Source organism: Natrix helvetica (assembly GCF_964273705.1).
Source record: "Natrix helvetica genome assembly, chromosome: W".
Classification (NCBI taxonomy): Eukaryota; Metazoa; Chordata; class Lepidosauria; order Squamata; family Natricidae; genus Natrix; species Natrix helvetica.
In genome coordinates, this window is record NC_138555.1 from 84,139,573 (window position 1) to 84,160,525 (window position 20,953).

At 49.1% G+C, this 20,953-nt stretch overlaps 1 protein-coding gene across 1 annotated transcript in view; it reads right to left on the reverse strand.

Annotated features, from left to right (window-relative positions):
- Positions 1–19,214, reverse strand: part of LOC309400639 (retinal guanylyl cyclase 1-like) — a gene marked incomplete at its 5' end in the record, with an annotated part of 33,671 nt that extends 14,457 nt beyond the window's left edge. Inside the window, 8 exons of the mRNA XM_081969199.1 lie at positions 1,514–1,690; positions 9,902–9,982; positions 11,701–11,790; positions 12,990–13,086; positions 13,219–13,303; positions 14,523–14,877; positions 15,933–16,234; positions 18,503–19,214. Of these exons, the coding sequence (XP_081825325.1) occupies positions 1,514–1,690; positions 9,902–9,982; positions 11,701–11,790; positions 12,990–13,086; positions 13,219–13,303; positions 14,523–14,877; positions 15,933–16,234; positions 18,503–19,214 (1,899 nt within the window). The remainder of the gene's footprint in view (positions 1–1,513; positions 1,691–9,901; positions 9,983–11,700; positions 11,791–12,989; positions 13,087–13,218; positions 13,304–14,522; positions 14,878–15,932; positions 16,235–18,502) is intronic.
- Between the last annotated feature and the right edge of the window lie 1,739 nt (positions 19,215–20,953).

Here is a 20,953-nt window from a genome sequence, read left to right on the forward strand (position 1 = left end):
TCCTTAAGCAGAGCGAAAGCACGATTAGCTTCCCTTTTGCATTTCACAGCCTTGAAGGCCGTCGCTACAGCTAATCATTGACAAGGAAACCCCAAATTGATGTTGCTAAGGGGGACATGCGTTAAGCGAGTTTTGCCCCATTTTACGACCTTTCTCGCCACGGTTGGTAAATGAATGGCTGCCAATGTTAAGTTAGCAACACGGCTGTTAAATGTATCTGGTTGTCAGAAGGTCGTAAAAGGGGATCCCGGGACACTGCGACCATCCTAAACGTGAGCGTGTGAACTTGGCTGCAACGGTCGTAAGTGTGAAAAACGGTCATAAGTCCCTTTTTTCACTGCCGTCATCACTTTGAATGGTCCCTAAATGAACCGTTGTCAGGGGAGGACTGCCTGTATGAGGGACTAGTGGTGAAGTGACTTCATCATCACCGTTGTAACTATGAACAGTCGCTGAATGAGGCAGTCGCTAAACGAGGACTACCTCAGGGAGCTCGATGGAATTATATGAGGAAGGTACACCATTATAGTCTCAGGAACAAAACCTTCTGGTCACCCTAAAACTGATTTTTAATAATCAGTGGGTCTTCCTACAAGTTCTCCCACTTAGAACCATCTCTGATCATCTGAAGCCTTCATGATAGTCCTGAATCCGTATCTTGAGAGCTTCAGGTGTTGACAGACCCTGATTGATGGTGGTTGAACGGAAGAACTGAGAGCTTTCTTGAAGTCCTCCAGTAACTACCGAGCGAAAGATCCACAAATTCTCTAGCTGGCTCATCCTTGATGGTCCCAAAGTTGTCCATCCCTACCAAGCTTGAAGGCCACCAACACTTCTCAACACCAGTGAAGAATTCTCATCATGCCCTCCTTTTTCTCCTAAACTGGATCTCAAAATAGTGTTGTGACCTGTCAGCGGATGAATTATGGGAGGAGGAGGCATGGGGCCACCATCAAGGCGACCTCAGAGCTCCGAGGGGGAAGAGGGAATGGAGCTGGAGAGAGAGAGAGAGAGAGAGAGAGAGAGAGAGAGAGAGAGAGAGAGAGGGAGGGAGGGAGGGAGGGAGGGAGGGAGAGAGAGAGAGAGAGAGGCGGAGCCTTGGCCATCCATCAGCCCTCAGATGGAGTGTCAACAGCCTCCAGCTCTGGAGGTGGCTGATGAGGAAGATGAAGAACAGCTGGATTGAGTGCCTGACACAAGAATGCAAAGAGGGCGGAGGAGAGGAGAACAGTGGAAATCTACGGGCTGGTCCTCGGGGCAGAAGAGCCACCGCTGCTAGCGAAGCCCTACTGTAGCTCTGGGGATAAAAGGCATCAATCGGAGATGAATAGATGTGGCAGACAACTATTCATCTCCTGGCCAGCCGGACTTGTTAGCCTTCGGTAAGAGAGAAACTTTTTTGCCGGGGCTGCCGGCACTCCTAATAAAGGAAATCTTTTGAGTTCACTTCAGAGGTTTTGTTATGTTTGGGGAACCGGGTTGGAACAAATTGCTAGATCTCTTTCCCGGGCACCTTGATAAGGTCCAGCAGCAAGGACGACTTGAACATCCAGTCCAGCTTCATGTCCTCGTTCCGGAGAAGGTCCTGGAGACTCCCTCGCGCGCAGTGCTCGGAGACAACAGCAAGGACCCCAGTGTCATGGAAGAAGCCCACGAACAGGTTGACGTTTTCGTGCCTCAGGTCCCGCAGCTGAATGTGGGGAAGAACAAAAGGGAAATGAGAAGTGAGAGTCCTTCCCCACCAGGTATGGCGGGAGTGGCTAGAAAAGTTTCCTGTAGAAGATTGTGTTCCTTCTGTCAGAAGACCTTCTGAAGAACTTTGGTCAAGTCCTTGTCCCTACGTGTTTCTAATGAACTTTGAAGAAGACCTTCCTCTCTGTCTTAGGGCCTTGTTGTCAACTCGCAAAGCATCCCTGGCCTGGTCTCAAGTTGCCATAGGCAAGTGGGGTGGGAAAAGAAACTTTGAACTGCGGCGAGGCAGCGTGTTAGTCAAAAACAAAAGCACATCCCAGACATATCTCTGTCAAGGCCATCTCCTGGGGTTACCCACAGTGGCCGGAGGGGAGTGATCTCTACAACCCTTGACATAGCTTCCTTGGAGAATGTGACTGATGACACCCCTTGGGAGGATGGTCAGAGCTGGCTTCACTTGGGAACATGCCAACATGAAGCTGCTAATAAATAATTGGATTTCCTTTGAAGCTTGGCTTGAGGCTCATGATTTAATTAGGGCATCGGTCAGAACCCTGACACTTGTCTCTGCACATTTCTAATGAACTTTGTAGAAGACTTTCCTCTCTGTCTTAGGGCCTTGTTGTCAACTCGCAATGCATCCTTGGCCTGCTCTCGAGTTGCCATAGGCAAGTGGGGTGGGAAAAGAAACTTGGAACTGAGGCGAGGCAGCACGTCAGTTAAAAACAAAAGCACATTCCAGACATATCTCTGTAAAGGCCACCTCCTGGGGTTACCCACAGTGGCCGGAGGGGAGTGATCTCTACAACTTTTGAAATTGCTTCCTTGGAGAATGTGACCGATGACATACCTTGGGAGGAGGGGGGAAACAGGATCAGAGCTGGACGGTAAATGACATGGGGTCAGAGCTGGCTTCACTGGGGAAAGTGCTGACATGAAGCTCCTAATAAATAACTGGATTTCTTTTGAAGCTCGGCTTGAGGCTCACGATTTAATCAGGGCATCGGTCAGAACCCTGACACTTGTCTCTACGTTTCAAATCTCCGTTTCAAAGCTGAAGAGCCAGTGCTGTCCGAAGACGTCTCCGTCTCTGTGGTCATGTGGTCATCATGACTCAACGCCGAAGACGCACGGAATGCTATCACTTTCCCACCGAAGGTGGTCCCTATTTTTCCTACTTGCCTTTTTTACGTGCTTTCGGACTGCTAGGTTGGCAGAAGCTGGGACAAGTCACGGGAGCTCGCTCCGTTACACGGCGCTAGGGATTCGACCATTGTCCTAGCAACCTATTTTTAATTCTCAGGTCTGTATAACTCAATTTGAATCTGTGACTAAAAGAGACTTAATTAAGGCTTCCTTGGTGGTTAAAGTGATGTTTCCCCACTTGCTACAACTCTGTCCAGGACACCAAGAGTTACTACTAACCTGTTACCTTTGTTGTTCTTCAACTATAGACAGAATCTAGCTAACCTGAAGCAACTGCTTGTTGCATTGTTAAAAGTAGACTTTGAGAACTTCTAGGGAGGAAGTATCTTGACCCTTTACCAGGTTAACAGAGTTAGAAGGTACCTTGGAGATCATCTAGTCCAACCCCCCCCCGCCGCCCAAGCAGGAGACCCTACACCGTTTCTGACAGATGGCAGTCCTGTCTCGTCTTGAAAACCTCCAGGGATGAAGCTCCCACAACTTCTGAAGGCAACTTCTGTTCCATGAGTTGATTGTTCTCACTGTCGGGAAATTTCTCCTTATTTCCAGGTTGAATCTCTCTTTGGTCCGTTTCCCTCCATTCTTCCTCGTGGTTTGGAGAACAGCTTGATCCCCTCCTCTCTGGGGCAGCTCCCCACATATTGGAAGACTGCTATCCTGTCTCCCCTGGTCCTTCTCTTCACTAGACTAGCCAGGCCCAGTTCCTCGTAAATTTTATCCTCATCATCTTGGTTGCTCTTCTTTGCACATCTTTTTTATAGTGTGGTGACCAAAACTGAATGTAGTACTCTAGGTGTGGTCTTACTAAGGCTTTAGTGGTATTAGTACCTCCCTTGATCTTGATTGTATCCCTCTATTAATGCAACTTAGGATTGCGTTGACTTTTTTGGCCACCGCCGCATATAGCTGGCTCCTATTTAGCTGGTTGTCGACTAAGACTGAGAGATCATCTTCCTCTCTCCCAACTATCTAAACTTTTCTGTCTCTTGCTCCTCTGGAATGCAGCCCCTCCCCCTTTTCAGGAATCCAGACTGCATTCCACCGCAGTCCGGGAACAGCCATAAGATGGGCAAAACCTTGGCAGTCTCATCGGCACTTCTCTCCTAAGACCATAGTGTTAGATCTGGGCAACGAGAGACAGACTGCGGACACGAAGTGACTTAACAGCTCTTTATTAGTAATAATAGTGATCCAGCTTGTTTGGTAGTCGGAGGGTTCCCCTTTTATAGGGATAGGGCACGCCCCTCGACCAATCAGAGGGATACCTGTTTCCCGCTGAAGGAGCGGACCAGAGGGAAGACTTATCCCGATATATGTTAATATCTAACACCCCTCCCCTCCTAGATGGGACGTTACGGTAGGTGACATAGTCCTTTAGGTAGGTGGGTGTTTGTCTTGCTCGGGAGGAACGTCGTAGTTCAGGTTGGGTCGAAGTGTTTGCAGGACTGGGTGCATGTTGGTTCGAAGTAGTTGCAGGATCGGGTGCTTTTCCTTTTTCCCGTTCTGGAGGTCTTTCGCTTCCGTTGCTTGGGCATTCAGGAGCTAGTTCGGCTGCGTTGACTGGGGGTTCTTCAGCTGCGTGCGTGTTGTCCTGTTCCATGCTTCGCTCGCCGGTGTCGTTGTTTCCTGCGATGGAGTTTTCCTGCGGTTGGCTCTCTGTAGACAGGAAACTTCCGTCTTCATCCCTGATGTTGGAGTGTGCAAGGCGACCTCGAAGTTGATCGATGTGCCTTTTCCAATTTCGCCCATCTTCTAGCTCCAGCAAATACGATCGAGGACCCGTGATGCCGATGACCTTTGCCGGCATCCACAATGTTCCCCCTGTGTAGTTGTGAGCATATACTGAGTCCCCTACTTTGAAAAACCGGACCTTACTTGTAGAGTCTGGGGGAGCCGAGGCAGAGTAATTCGGATGGAGCCGGTCTAGGTGAGATCGTAGGCGACGGCCCATGAGTAGTTCAGCGGGGCTCCTTCCCGTCGTTGCGCTCGGGGTAATGTGTTGAATGAGGAGGTAATGGTCAATGCGTGTTTGCCAATCACCTGGACCCATCCTGGCGAGGGCCTCTTTCGCGAATCGCACCATTCTCTCTGCCTGGCCGTTGGATGCTGGATGGAATGGCGCGATGAGGGCATGCTTGATTCCCAACCCCGCTAAAAATGTTTCAAACTGCATGGCCGTGAATTGGGGCCCGTTATCGGATACTAAAAGATCTGGTAGACCATGGGTGGCGAAAAGCCGCCGAAGAACCTTTATGACTGCCTCTGCCGTGGTTGACGTCATTAGGACTACATCTAGCCATTTAGAATAAGCATCTACAACTATGAGGAAAGTTTGACCCTGGAATGGCCCTGCAAAATCAATGTGTATACGTGACCAGGGTGCCCTGGGTTTCTCCCATTCTGTGGCGGGCGCTTCCGGGGGTGCTGGTCTCGACTCCTGGCATGGGTCGCAAGTGGCCACCCACTCCTCTATTTCTTTGTCCATGTTTGGCCACCACACGTAACTTCTTGCTAACGCTTTCATTCTCACAATCCCCGGATGACCCATATGTAAAGCATCTAATACATTTTTACGTAAAACATGCGGAATAACAACTCGATCCCCCCACAACAAACATCCTTGTAGTACTGAGAGCTCGTCCCGTTTCGACCAAAACATTTTGAATTCCGGGCCCACATTTCCCTTTGGCCACCCCCTCCAAACCCAAGTTTGAACTTGTTTAATTAAATTGTCTTTAGAGGAGAACCTTGCAACATCGTAGGAAGAAACCGGTCCCGAATCCAAACAGTCAATGAGCAATACCGGTACTTCTGGAGTGGGGTCTGGCAGAATGTCAGGTAATGGGCAACGGCTGAGTGCGTCTGCGTGTCCAAGAGTGGAGCCCGGTCGATGTATCAATTTGTATGAATAAGCAGCCAGGAAAACAGTCCACCTGGTCATGCGAGGAGAAAGGGAGACCGGAGTGGGGCGGTTTCCCGCCAAAAGTCCCAACAGCGGTTTATGATCTGTGATCAGTTCGAAATCGCGGCCGTAGAGGTATTCGTGGAAACGCTTTACTCCCGCGACGGCAGCCAGCGCTTCCCTGTCCATTTGGCTGTAATTTCTTTCGGCCGATGAAAGAGTTCTGGAGTAGAATGCGATGGGTGCTTCTTTTCCGTCGGGCATCCTGTGGCTGAGGACTGCTCCAACTCCGAAAGGTGATGCGTCGCAGGTCAATACCAGCGGTAGGGTTTGGCTGTATTGAACAAGCAATGAGTCAGTGGTGAGTAGACGCTTTACTCCGGCGAAAGCTGCAGCTTCGGATCGTCCCCATTTCCATGGTGCGTTCCTCTGGAGTAGACGGTGTAGTGGCTCAGCAACGGTCGCTTTCTGCCTCAGAAAAACGCTGTAGAAGTTAAGTAATCCGAGGAAGGCCTGTAACTCGGTCTGATTTCGTGGTGTGGGGGCGTCCTGGATCGCCTTAATTTTCTTTGAAGTGGGGTGTATTCCCTGACCATCGATTCTATAACCCAGGAATTCTACGCTAGGCACGTTAATTTGGCATTTTTCTTTTTTAAGGCGGAGGCCCTTTTCTCTGATTCTGGCCAAAACAGATCTGACTCTTTTGTTTAATTGCTCCTCATTTGCAGCGGACACCAAGATGTCGTCAAAATAGGGGACGACTCCTGGTATCCCTTGCAAAAGTCGTTCCATGACGCTCTGGAACAATCCTGGGGCAATGCTTACGCCAAATTGTAGCCGGTTGCATTTGAATGCTCCTCTATGCGTCACTATAGTTTGGGCCTCCGCTGTGGCGCTATCCACTGGCAGTTGCTGGTAAGCTTGTGCCATGTCTAACTTTGCAAATACCTTTCCTGGCCCCAACGAGTGCAATAAATGCTGTACTACAGGCACAGGATATGCGCTCTGTTGTAGCGCGACATTAATTGTGCATTTATAGTCCACGCAGATGCGGACTGATCCGTCTGGTTTGACTGGGGTCACGATGGGCGTTTCCCAGCGCGCGTGATCTACCGGCTCAAGGATTCCTTGCTCCACTAATTTATCTATTTCTTTATCTATTTTTGGGCGGAGTGCAAAAGGCACTCGTCTTGGTTTAAGTCGGATTGGCGCCACTTTGGGGTCTAAATTGAATGATATTGGTTTACCCACATACTTACCAAGACCGGGGCTGAACACATCCTCGAACTCCTTAAAAATCTGTTCAGCGCTGCTGTTTCTTACGGCGTTGATCCCGGTGACTTCTAACCCCAGGGCTTCAAACCAATCAAGCCCCAGAAGGTTCTGCAATGGCGCACTGGCGATGGTCACGGGCAGCTGGGCTTCGATGTCCTTGAAACGGATGTGGAATGTGCCTTGGCCCACGATGGGGACTTGGTTCCCCTGGTAGTCTCGTAGCAGGACGTCTGGAGCGTGTAGTTGGCTCTTTCTGAGGCTAGGGATAGCCTGTTTCATGGATGCCCATGAAATGATCGTCAGGGTCGATCCTGTGTCGACTTCTAGCTCGCAGGGTGAGCCCTCCAAGAGGACTGTGACTCTCAGCCTTTTTGGCCGCTTAGGGCGGACCTGATGTATTGTGGTGAGATACGTTCGCAACTCCTCTCTCTGGGTCAACTCTATCTCATCGTCAACATCCTGAAAATACTCTCGTTGAGCGTCTTGATAGAACGCTCTTTCAGCTCTTTGTGTGTATTCTCTCTGGGGATACGCTCGCTCACTTCCTTGTGAGTAATCTCTCTGGGAATACGCTCGTTCAGCTCTTTGGAAATTTTCTCTCTGGGTAAACACTTGTGGATTTCTCTCTGGGCGCCCTTTTTGGTTTCGCCAAGCCCCTGGGTTGGGCTTCTGTTGGCGGTACATGGGTGGCTGCCGTGAGGCAGGGACTCCGCTCCGGCACACTCGTGCGATGTGCCCAAGTTTGTTGCAATGCGAACAAACAACGTTCCTGAACCTACAAGTAGACCTGGGGTGATTCCCTCCGCAACTTGCGCAGGGTGGCAAACGGGATCCGGGTCTCCCCCCAGGCCTCAAGTGACTGCTCTGCATCAGGTGACTGTCCTCGAACTCGGGATTCTCGTAGTCAGGGCTTGCGTCCTCGTAGTGCACTCTGGTTTGCCTCGGTGCTGGCTGGTTTACGCTGGCCCCTCGTTGTATGGTCACCGATGATTTCTCCGCTGATTCTGACGCTCTTGCTTCGATTAATGCTGTCTGTAGGGTTAAACCCGGGTTTGCCAACAGCTTCTTTTGCAACGAGATGTCTCTTATCCCACAGATGAGCCGCTCTAAGATGTGCTCTTCCAAATCCCTGTATTCGCAGTGAGCTGCTGCTTTTCGTAGGGCTGCAACATATTGATTGACGGATTCTCCCGCCTTCTGGGTCCTCATGTTGAATTCCTTCCGGCAGACATGGCGGGAAGGTTTTGGCGCGTAATGAGTTTGCAGAGTTTGTTGCAACGTCGTCCACGATACTGCTTGTATTGGAGTAGGCGCAGTGAGGTCTCTGGCCGTATTGAAGACTTCCTTTCCGCAGTAGCCGAGGAAGATGTTTTTCTTCCTTGCATCGGTGATTCCCGTGTATTCGTTTGCTTCGAGGAAACACTCGAAACGAATCATGAAAGCTTCCCATTCGTCGTTTTCTGGGTCGAAAGGAGCGGGGGGAGCATGCATCGCCATCTTCTCAGTTTGAATTTGCCGCGCTGCGGTGATCTGAGATGGCTGTCGGAATTGCTGCCGAATTCCTGGGCTGGATCAAATCCGGAGATTCTGGAGGTAGCGTTCTTCGTCCTATCTGTCTCTCAATCCCACCCTCGTCGCCAATGTTAGATCTGGGCAACGAGAGACAGACTGCGGACACGAAGTGACTTAACAGCTCTTTGTTAGTAATAATAGTGATCCAGCTTGTTTGGTAGTCGGAGGGTTCCCCTTTTATAGGGATAGGGCACGCCCCTCGACCAATCAGAGGGATACCTGTTTCCCGCTGAAGGAGCGGACCAGAGGGAAGACTTATCCCGATATATGTTAATATCTAACACATAGAATCCGCCAAAGGACGACGGTTGAGTTTCTACCGATGGGGAGGAGAAGGACCCCAACTTACAGTAGTGGTGGGGCAAAGCCCCCAAACTAGGGCAATTCTGCACCCCTTGACTGACTGTTCAAAACCTGGGACGCCCTACAGTGAACCATGGCTGAAAAGCAGCGGAGTGTAGGGGAGGACACGCCAATCCTGTAGGCCCATGATGGCGAAACCATGGCATGTGTGCCACAGGTGGCACACGGAGCCATATCGGTGGGCACATGAGCTCAGCTCCGGAGCACATGCGTCCACCAGCCAGCTGATTTTCAGGCCTTCTGAGCCCACCAGAAGTCGGGAAACAGGCTGTTTTTGGCTTCTGGAGGGCCTCCGGGGAGGGGGGAGCAACTGAGCCCAACCTTTCCGCTGCTAAGCGAGACCATCATTAAGTGAATTTTTTGACCCGTCGGACGACCTCTCTTGTTAAGTGAGTTGCGGCCATTGTTAAGTGAGTAGTGAACCGGGCTACACCATCGATTTCGCTCGTCAGAAAGTCGCAAAAGGGGATACGGCAACCGTCGTAGGTACGAGACCGTTGCCCAGCATCTGAATTTTTATTACGTGACCCCAGGGATGCTGCAACGGTCGTAAGTGCGAAAAATGGTCACAAGTCACTTTTTCGGTGCTGTCGCTAAATGAAGCATTGTAATAGGTTAATTTTAACCTATTTTAAATGTATTGTCTTTTAAATTCGGTTTGTTTTTTGGGATATGTATTTAATTTTTTTTTAACTTTTGGGATGTGTGTTTTTTAATGTTGTACACCGCCCTGAGTCCTTTTGGAGAAGGGCAGCAGATAAATCCAAATAATGGATAATAAACACATGCTTGAGCAGGGGGCTGGACTAGAAGACCTCCAAGGTCCCTTCCAGCTCTCGTCCTCCATAGTGCTTCCACCCCCTTTTGAAAGGAAGGCTCTTCAAAACTCACCTGGCAAAACACTTTTTCGGTGCTTGGCTTGACTTCGAGGTTCTTTTCTCCGGGGAATCTCTTCAGCCACACCCAGTCACCCTAAAGGTGGGGGAGGGGAAGACAAAGAAGGACAGACCTGGTGACCCTCAACTATCTCCAAGGCTCAAAAGAAGCCGGAAGGAAGGAGGCACCCCCTGTCCCACATCACTGCCAGCTGATGTTAGGCTAACTGCCTATCAAGCAGTTTCATAGAGACATTAGATCCATAGACATACATTAGATGAGAGACAGAGGTGGGAGGAAGGGAGGGAGAGAGAGAGAGAAATAGATATTGATATTGATATTGATATTGAGAGATGAGAGATGAGAGAGAGAGAGAGATGGAGGGAGGGAGGGAGACAGAAATAGATATGGATATTGAGAGATGAGAGATGAGAGATGAGAGATAGAGATAGAGAGAGAGAGAGAGAGAGAGAGAGAGAGAGAGAGAGAGAGTTGGAGGGAGAGAGGGAGATGATAGATGATAGATAGATGGGAGAGATAGAGAGACAGAGAGAGAGAGAGATGGAGGGAGGGAGGGAGGGAGATGATAGATAGATAGAGAGATGTAGGGAGGGAGATGATAGATGATAGATGATAGATGACAGATGACAGATGACAGATGATAGATGATAGATGATAGATGATAGATGATAGATGATAGATGATAGATGATAGATGATAGATGATAGATTGATTGATAGATTGATAGATGATAGGTGATAGAGAGAGATGTAGGGAGGGAGGGATATGATAGATGATAAAGAGAGAGAGGGAGATAGGGAGATAGGGAGGGAGGGAGGGAGATGAGAGAAAAATGAGAGAGAGACAGAGAGAGAGAGACAGTGAGAGATGTAGGGAGGGAGGGAGATGATAGATGATAGGGAAAGAGAGATGGAGGGAGATAGATAGATAGATGATAGATAGATAGATAGATAGATAGATAGATAGATAGATAGATAGATAGATAGATAGATAGATAGATGATGGGTGGAGAGAGAGAGAGATGGAGATAGATAGATAGATAGATAGATAGATAGATAGATAGATAGATAGATAGATAGATAGATAGATAGATAGATGATAGATAGATGATAGATAGGTAGGTAGGTAGGTAGGTAGGTAGGTAGGTAGGTAGGTAGATAGATAGATATTTAGATAGATAGATGATAGATAGATAGATAGATAGATAGATAGATAGATAGATAGATAGATATTTAGATAGATAGATAGATAGATAGATAGATAGATAGATAGATAGATAGATAGATAGATGAAGGATAGATAGATAGATATTTAGATAGATATTTAGATATTTAGATAGATAGATAGATAGATAGATAGATAGATAGATAGATAGATAGATATTTAGATAGATAGATAGATAGATAGATAGATAGATAGATAGATAGATAGATATTTAGATAGATAGATAGATAGATAGATAGATAGATAGATAGATATTTAGATAGATAGATAGATAGATAGATAGATAGATAGATAGATATATATTTAGATAGATAGATAGATATTTAGATAGATAGATAGATAGATAGATAGATAGATAGATAGATAGATAGATAGATAGATAGATATAGATAGATATTTAGATAGATAGATAGATATTTAGATAGATAGATAGATAGATAGATAGATAGATAGATAGATAGATAGATAGATGATAGATAGATAGATAGATAGATAGATAGATAGATAGATAGATAGATAGATAGATGGGTGAAGTATTTGAGACTATGCAGGAAGGAATATGACTTCACCTCCACCACGGCTACGTTCTTTTCCTCCTCTGCCCCACTTTTCAAGCTTTTCTTCTCCGAGGGGTTTCCTCCAGGACTGTCATCCAACTTCTAGGGAGGAACAAGACAGGTCACTGTAAACTAAAGAATGTTCTGAAATAATGTTATTGAGCAACATTTGAAAGGTGGACCTAACCTTGGGTAGATACATCTGCGGTGGTCCCAAAGAAGAAGAAAGATGGACCTAATTTTGGGTAGATATCTCTACATCTTGATGGTCCCAAAGAACAAGAGAGGTGGACCTAATGTTGGGTAGATACTTTTACGTCTTGATGGTCCCAAAGAACAAAAAAAGTGGATAGATACATCTACATCTTCATGTTCCTAATGAAGAAAAAAGGTGGACCTAACTTTGGGTAGATACATCTGCGATGGTCCCAAAGAAGAAGAAAGATGGACCTAATTTTGGGTAGATATCTCTACATCTTGATGATCCCAAAGAACAAGAGAGGTGGACCTAATGTTGGGTAGATACTTTTACGTCTTGATGGTCCCAAAGAACAAAAAAAGTGGATAGATACATCTACATCTTCATGTTCCTAATGAAGAAAAAAGGTGGACCTAACTTTGGGTAGATACATCTGCGATGGTTCCAAAGAAGAAGAAAGATGGACCTAATCTTGGGTAGATACATCTACGTCTTGATGTTCCCAAAGAACAAGAAAGGTGGACCTACCTTGGGTAGATACATCTACATTTGATCATCCTAAAAAACAAGAAAGGTGGACGTAACCTTGGGTAGATACATCTACATCTTCATGTTCCCAGTGAAGAAAAAAGGTGGACCTAACTTTGGGTAGATACATCTGTGATGGTCCCAAAGAAGAAGAAAGATGGACCTAATGTTGAGTAGTTATCTCTATGTCTTGATGTCCCCAAAGAACAAGAAAGGTGGACCTAACCTTGGGTAGATATCTCTACGTCTTTATGGTCCCAAAGAAGAAGAAAGGTGGACCTAACCTTGGGTAGATATCTCTACGTCTTTATGGTCCCAAAGAAGAAGAAAGGTGGACGTAACCTTGGGTTAATACATCTACATCTTAATGGTCCCAAAGTTGGCCATCTCTCCCAGCATTGCAAAACCAGTGACAGTGGTCTTTTGACCCAACCTCTTTTCTTGATTGGATTTGAGACGGTCACTATTCGCTCAGCCTGGCCTCTGATTTTGGAGGGCTTCACTCAACGATCACCCTTCCTATCTCCATGGGGTTGTGGTCCTCCTCCTTTTTATCACCTCCAACCTGGCTTACCTTTCCAGTGCTTGGGAAGTCGATGAAGGTCAGGTCGTCGGCGGTGAGGACGATCTTGTTGGGTCCTTCACATAGCTGATCATGCAGAAAGCGGCGTCTGCGAGAAGCGAGGCGAGCAATGAAAAATATCAGAGGCGAACCATGGTCACCCATAACTGAAGCACCGTCCCCCCGCGTGACTCGCCATTCTGGAGGGTAGAATCGTACAAGGGAATTACGTGAAACTCACCGAAGATAGTAAGCCAGAACGGATCCACACAAGAACAAGAGAACGACAAGGAGGAAGAGGAAGAAAATAAAGCTGCCACCCACGCCTAGAAGGAGGAGGAGGAGAAAGAAGAAACTCATGTTCTTTGGATTGAGGTCCAACTTTCCTGTGGCCACCTAGGACTAAGTGGGTGTCCTGTTTCCTCTTTAAAAAAACGCCCTCCAGCGTTAGAGCCCCCACAACTTCTGTTCCCCTGGTTAATTGTCCCCACTGCTAGGAAGCGTCTCTTTAATTCTAGGTTGCTGGAAACTACTTTATTGCTCTAAACCTATTTTACAGGAATCTTCCCAGATTTTACTTGCGAAGAGACTGGATAAGGCTAAAGACGTTCGCGGGGAAGGGGGGATCGCACAGAACTTACATAGAACAAGAGCTGGAGGGGACCTTGGAGATCGTCTAGTCCAACTCCTTAATCAGGTAGGGGACCCTACCGTACACTTCTGGACAAACGGCTTTCTAATCTCATCTTAAAGAGTTCCAGGGAAGGAGCGCCCAACGTGATAATATTCTACATCCTGTTTAATTTTCAACGTCAATCTATCCATTTCTGCACCATCTAGCATCAAATTGACTATTTCTTCATCTCACGATATATCTTCATTTTTTTCCAGCGTTGTGCAAAAATGATCCTCGCCGCTGTTAAGACGTGTTATATTAAAGACATATAATAACAACCATTTCAGTTTCCCTATCATCTTTTCCAACCACCCGTGTATCTTTGTCGAAATTCTTTTCGGCTTTGACACAAGTCCCAACGCAAGTGATAAAAATGTGCCCGTTTGGGGGTTATATATCCATCATCTGCTAGACGTGTTTTTAAACGTTTTAGCTAGTCTAGCAGGGGGCAGATGCCATCTGCAATCTACCCCAGGGATGTCGAACTCAAAGCCCGTGAGACGGAGCTGGTCCGCGGGGTGCTTAAATCTGCCCCACAGGCAGATTTAAGCACGAAGAGCCGAAGAGCCAGCGCTGTCTGAAGATGTCTCTGTGGTCATGTGGCTGGCATGACTCAACGCCCAAAGGCACAAGGAACGCCGTTCCCTTCCCACCAAAGGTGGCTCCTATTTTTCTGCTTGCATTTTTTACCTGCTTTCGAACGGCTAGGTTGGCAGAAGCTGGGACAAGTAACAGGAGCTCACTCCATGACACGGCGGTAGGGATTCGAATCGCCGAACCGCTGACGTTTCTGAACAAGCTCAGCGTCTTAGCCACTGAGCCGTTGCATACCTCTGATCTAATCCATCTTACTTCGCTTCCACACTTACCCCCGGTACAAATGATTCCACGGTTGAACCAACAACTGGAGTCCGAATCCGGCTTGGTATTGTGAGGCCAGTGGACGGCCCGTCCTACGAAACGCAGGGTGCCAGAAGCCAGGTCTACTTTGTACGCGGGGTGAAGACGGCTGCCTCTTCCGTCCGTGTCCAAGATGATGTATGGGACTTCGGCGGCGCCCTCTTCGTCGGCGGACACCAGCTGGCTAAAGCCTTCCAGCTCGAAGTCCTTGGCGTGCTCAGCGATGGTTGTCCCCACCACCCTCTTTCCGGACAGCCGAGTGTTTTCCACGGCCTTTGCCAGGAAGTAGATGGAGTTAAAAATGGTGCCGAACAAAGGATGGGCCTGAACGGAGAAGGAAAAAGAACGAAGCCAAGATTGAACGTTGCACTTTTGTGTACGGTTACACCAAAGAAGGATTTGTTTGGTTTCCAACACTCTTGCAAGTGTAGAGGTGCCATTTGGGTAGGCGGGAACCTTGTGTCTGGAAGTTCCACAGGACTCAGAGGTAGTTTGGAAGGCACACTCCCAAGACTACACACCAGGGGTGTCAAACACAAGGCCTATGGGTCACATCCGACCCACGATATGGTCAGATCTGGCCGGCGGGGCCATCCTGCAAAATGTAAGGAGCTGGCCCACATTGCTTTGGCCCAGTCTACCCAATGCGAAGAGGAAACATGCCAGCAGTTTGGGGAGTGGTGTCAAGCTGGCCACGCCCATCCATTTGGCCGTACCCAGTCAGCTATGCCCAGTGTGGCTTCAAGCTAGCCACCCCTAATCCACCCCCCTGCTCAAGCAGGAGACCCTACACCATTTTAGAATCAGAATAGAGCTGGAAGGGACCTTGGAGGTCTTCTAGTCCAACCCCCTGCTCAAGCAGGAGATCCTAAGACCATTTTAGAATCAGAATAGAGCTGGAAGGGACCTTGGAGGTCTTCTAGTCCAACCCCCTGCTCAAGCAGGAGACCCTAAGGCCATTTTAGAATCAGAATAGAGCTGGAAGGGACCTTGGAGGTCTTCTAGTCCAACCCCCTGCTCAAGCAGGAGATCCTAAGACCATTTTAGAATCAGAATAGAGCTGGAAGGGACCTTGGAGATCTTCTAGTCCAACCCCCTGCTCAAGCAGGAGATCCTAAGACCATTTTAGAATCAGAATAGAGCTGGAAGGGACCTTGGAGGTCTTCTAGTCCAACCCCCTGCTCAAGCAGGAGATCCTAAGGCCATTTTAGAATCAGAATAGAGCTGGAAGGGACCTTGGAGGTCTTCTAGTCCAGCCCCCTGCTCAAGCAGGAGATCCTAAGACCATTTTAGAATCAGAATAGAGCTGGAAGGGACCTTGGAGGACTACCTGTAAGATCCAGAGTTCCCACTTTCCTTCCCCCCTGTCAGTCGGGCACCTTCTCCACGCTGAGTTGTCCTGGAATCTCTTTCTTCTCCTGCGCCTCTTCAAAGGCCTGCCGGAAGGAATATCCCGGAGAGTCGATGGTGATGGTGAGCACGGCATCGTACGCCCGGCGCAGGTTGAGGTTGTCCTCCAGCGGTGCGTAGGCTTCCTCCTGGTAGGGCAGGCTGTAGGTCAGGGTATCATAGGGGATGAAAATGTAGCTCCCTCGGGTCATTGCCATCTCTTCGGCCTTCTCCAGGAGGAGGCGCTGCTCCTCCCCGCCCAAAAGGATGGAGTGCATGCACATAATGACCGCTGCAGAAGGGAGGGAGGGAAGGAGGAATGCAGAGGAGGAGGGGAAGGAAGAAAAAGAGGAGAAGAATGGATGAGGAAGAGGAATGAAAGAAAAGGAATGATAGAGGAATGAAGAAGGAGGAGGAGAAGGAAGAGGAGGAAGAAGAGGAGGAGTAATGAAGGAGGAGGAGGAGTAATGGAGGAGGAGGAGGGAGGAAGAGTAGTGAAGGAGAAGGAGGGGGAGAAAGAGGAGGAGGAGAAAGAGGAGGAGAAAAAGAATGGAGGTGGAGGAGGGAGGAAGAGAAATGAAGGAGAAGGAGGCGGAAGAGGAGGAAAAGAGGGAGAAGGAGAAGAAGAATGAAGGAGGGGGCATAGAGGGGGAGGAGTAATGGAGAAAGAGAAGGAGGAGGAGGGTGAGGAGAGGAGGAGGAAGAGGGGAGGAGAGAAGGGAGGAGAAGGAGGCATGGAGAAGGGGGAGGAAGGAGGAGTAATGGAGGAGGAGGAGGAGTAATGGAGGAGGATATTGAAGGAAGAGGCATGGAGGAGGAGGAGGAAGGAGGAATAATGAAGAGGAGGAGAAAGAGGAGAAGAAGGAGAAGAAAATGGAGGAGGAGGAGGAATGGAGGAGGAGGAAGGAGGAGGAATGGAAGAAGAGGAGGAGGAAAAAAGGAAGAAGGAGAAGAAGAATGGAGGAGGAGGGGGCATGGAGGAGGAGTAATGAAGGAGGAGAGGGAGAAGGAGAGAAAGAGGAGGAGGCATGGAGGGGGAGGAAGGAGGAGGAATGGAGCAATGAAGGAGAAGGAGGAGGCATGAAGCAGGAAGAGGGAGAAGAAGAGGAGGAATGGAGGAGGAGGAGTAATGGAGGAGGAGAAGTAATGAAGGAGGAGGAGGAATGAAGGTGGAATGAAGAAGAAGCAGAAGGAGGAGGATAACAAGGAGAAAAATTAGACCCCCCAAAAGTGTAAGAAGTTTAGACCCTCTCTTCTTTGGGGCAGCCCCCCCAAATATTAAAAGACTGCTATCATGTCCCCCCTGGTCCTTCTTTTCTCTAGACTGGCCAAACCCAAATCCTGCAACCGTCCTTCGTAGGTTTTAGTCTCCAGGCCTTTGATCCTCTTCGTTGCTCTTCTCTGCCCTTTTTTTCTATTCCTCTTTCTCTTTGCTGCTATGAAAATTAAAAAGAAGAGATTGGACAAGCATTTGCCCGTCATGTTTTAGGGTCTTCTGCTTGGTCGGGGGGGGGTTGGACCCCCATAATAGCAATCCGGGTGAGCACGGAACCAGAGTGGGGCGATATTTCCCCTTCGTTGGTAGAGTTTGAGATGTTGGCGGTTCAACCACGTCTTGGTCTCCTGACCAAGTTAAGAAGCTGCATAAACATGTGGTTGAGTCAGATGCAGGGCTGGGATTCAGCCAGTTCGGACCGGTTCAGGCAAACTGGATGCTAATTTTACGTCTGGCTTGCCGAACCGGTAGTTGCAAGGACTGGCTGGCCTCGCCCACCCCAACCCTCCCAGGAGTGTCCACACGTCCCGTTTTGAATGTTCTGGGAGGGCGAAAAATGGGCCTATTGGAATTTCCACAGGTTCTGGAAGTCCAGAAGTGGACCTATTTCTGGCTTCCGGAGGGCCTCTAGAGCCCAGGTAAGACAATTTTGAACCGCCCAGAGGCTTGACAAAAGCCTTCGGAGCCTGGGAAGGGTGAAAGCGCCCTTTCCCCGCGGTGGTGCAGGAGGCTGAGTAGGCCACACCCACCATGGACATGCTCACCCAGCAACTGGTCAGAGAACCGGTTGCTAAAGTCTCCTCCGCCACGAGAAAAATAAGCTGAGCTAAAAAAAACCAAGGGAATATAGGACAGGGAACGATGGGGGCAGGAGGGCGAGGCCAGCCAGAGGTGGTATTTGCTGGTTCTCCGAACCACTCAAAATGTCTGCTACCGGTTCGCCCGAACTGTCTGAATCCCACCTCTGCCTGCAGCCCTTTCTCCTACAATGCACTCCATATTTTTCAAACCGAGGGTTTAACACACTTACGTTAGATCTCTCGTGAGGAACATCTGCTCATTGCAACCATACCTCGTACATTGCGGGAGGGCGAGGCCAACCAGAGGTGGTATTTGCCGGTTCTCCGAACCACTCAAAATTTCCGCCACTGGTTCGCCCGAACCGTCTGAATCTCACCTCTGTTTGCAGCCCTTTCTCCTAAGACACACCATATTTTTCGTACCTAGGTTTAACACACTTACGTTAGATCTCTCGTGAGGAACATCTGCCCATGGCAACCATACCTCGTACATTGTTGGCCTTCTTGATCTTCCGAAGGGCATCCTCCACCCCACTCGGTTCATCATCCATGGTGGCCATGACGGTGACGGGCAGGCCCAGGTTCCTCAGCGAATCGGCCAGGCCTCGTCCCACTTGGACCCAGAGGTCTTCTTTAGAGGTGATGACAGCCAGGTGAGCCCACTGGAAGTACTTAAGTACAGTGTAGAGCACAACGGAGGCGTGAGGCAACGGCCGCACAAAAGTCCCAAAACGGCCAACCTTGTCGTCAGCCGTCAAGCAAGCCCAGGAGACGACGGGCTTGTTCCAAGTCTTGCCCAGCATCCCCGCTGCCTGACAGGCCGTCGGGTTAACTGGACCGACGAAACCAGAGGCGTAATATTCTGTGCTAACCAGGCCCGCGAGGGCCTTGGAGGTCTGGCAGTCTTCGTTAAGGAGGACATAATCGAACCAGTATCCCTTGTTTAAGGTGGGGTCCTTGTTGATCCGGCTAACAGCCAACTTGGCCGCCGCGTCGGGGTAGGCTAGGGCGTAGATGGGGTCACACTTCCAGGGACCCATCACCCCAACTTTGAAGGTCGTGGCGTGGATGGTGAGAGGAAGGCGAAGGACCAGAGGCCAGAAGAAGAGGGACCACCACCAAGGAGGCCCTCTATTGTAGGTCCACCTCGGATGGTTGGCGAGCCAAAGGAGGAAACCCGTCCAAATTTGGGTCATGTTGTCGTGGTGGATGTAGCAAGCGATTGGGCGGAGAGGCGAGGACGGGAAAATTGGAGAAGGCACAGGACATCAGTTCCTCAGGGACCAAGTCCAGAAATCTGTGGGCCCATCTCCTGCCATCCGTTTGATCAAGGGTGCCTCTTCACCGTCCAGAGAGAGAGAGAGAGAGAGAGAGAGGGAGGGAGGAAGGGAAGGGAAGAAGAAAAGAGGAAAAGAAAGAGGAGAGAATATGAATAAAAGATTACAGCCCAAGCCACCCAGAAGACACACTATTAAACAAAGGGGAGGGGAGGGCAGGGGAAAAACAGAGAAGTATTCATATACAAATGTACAGCCAACAGATGATATATCTGGAACTACTACAACGAGAATAAAATGTGGAAGAGGGAATCTATTTTTATGTAAATATGGAACCGGGTTTTGCTAGGAAGGAAGGAAGGAAGGAAGGAAGGAAGGAAGGAAGGAAGGAAGGAAGGAAGGAAGGAAGGAAGGAAGGAAGGGAGGAGATAAGGGAGGCAGGGTGGGAGGAAGAAGATAAGGGAGGGAGGGGGAGGGAGGGAGAAAAAGGAAGCAAGGGAGGGAGGAAGGAAGGAAGGAGATGACAGAGGGAGGAAGAAGAAAGGAGATTGAAGAAGGAAGGAAAAAGAAGGAAAAATGGATTGATGGAAGGAAGGAGATAAGGGAGGGAGGGGGAGGATGGAGGAAAAGGAAGCAAGGGAGGGAGGGAGGAAGAAGGAAGGAGATTGAAGAAGGAAGGAAAAAGAAGGATGGATGGATGGAAGGAAGAAGATAAGGGAGGGAGGGGGAGGACAGAGGAAAAGGAAACAAGGAAGGGAAGGAGAGAGGAAGAAGAAAGGAGATTGAAGGGGGAAAGAAGGAAGGAAGGAAGGAAGGAAGGAAGGAAGGAAGGAAGGAAGGAAGGAAGGAAAAAGAAGGGAAGGAAGGAAGAAGATAAGGGAAGGAGGGAGGGAGGGAGGAAGAAGAAAGGAGATTGAAGGGGGAAAGAAGGAAGGAAGGAAGGAAAAAGAAGGGAAGGAAGGAAGGAAGAAGATAAGGGAGGGAGGGAGGAAGAAGAAAGGAGATTGAAGGGGGAAGGAAGGAAGGAAGGAAGGAAGGAAGGAAGGAAGGAAGGAAGGAAGGAAGGAAGGAAAAAGAAGGGAAGGAAGGAAGGAAGAAGATAAGGGAGGGAGGGAGGAAGAAGAAAGGAGATTGAAGGGGGAAAGAAGGAAGGAAGGAAGGAAGGAAGGAAGGAAGGAAAAAGAAGGGAAGGAAGGAAGGAAGGAAGGAAGGAAGGAAGGAAGGAAGGAAGAAGATAAGGGAAGGAGGGAGGGAGGAAGAAGAAGAAAGGAGATTGAAGAGGGAAGGAGGGAAGGAAGGAAGGAAGGAAGGAAGGAAGGAAGGAAGGAAGGAAGGAAGGAAGGAGATTATAATGAGAGGGAGGGAGGGTCTCAGGGAAGTCCTGCCTTAGCATTTGGCAACCACGTTTCCCCACCCCCCCACCCCCAACCTAAGTGCCTTGTCACCACCCCCATGGCCACGCCCTCCATGAAATCGTGATTGACAGCCCTGGACTCCAGGTCTCCCCTCCCGCCTTGACTCTTCCCTTCATTCGGCTCTTTGAAGAGATGGGCCACTCAGGAGGTCGTGGCCCAGAGGTCTACCGTAGAGGCTGAGCCAGAGCTGCGCTGCAGAGGAAAAGACGCCCGTTGGGAGCAGCCCCCGCGCATGGGCGGTTA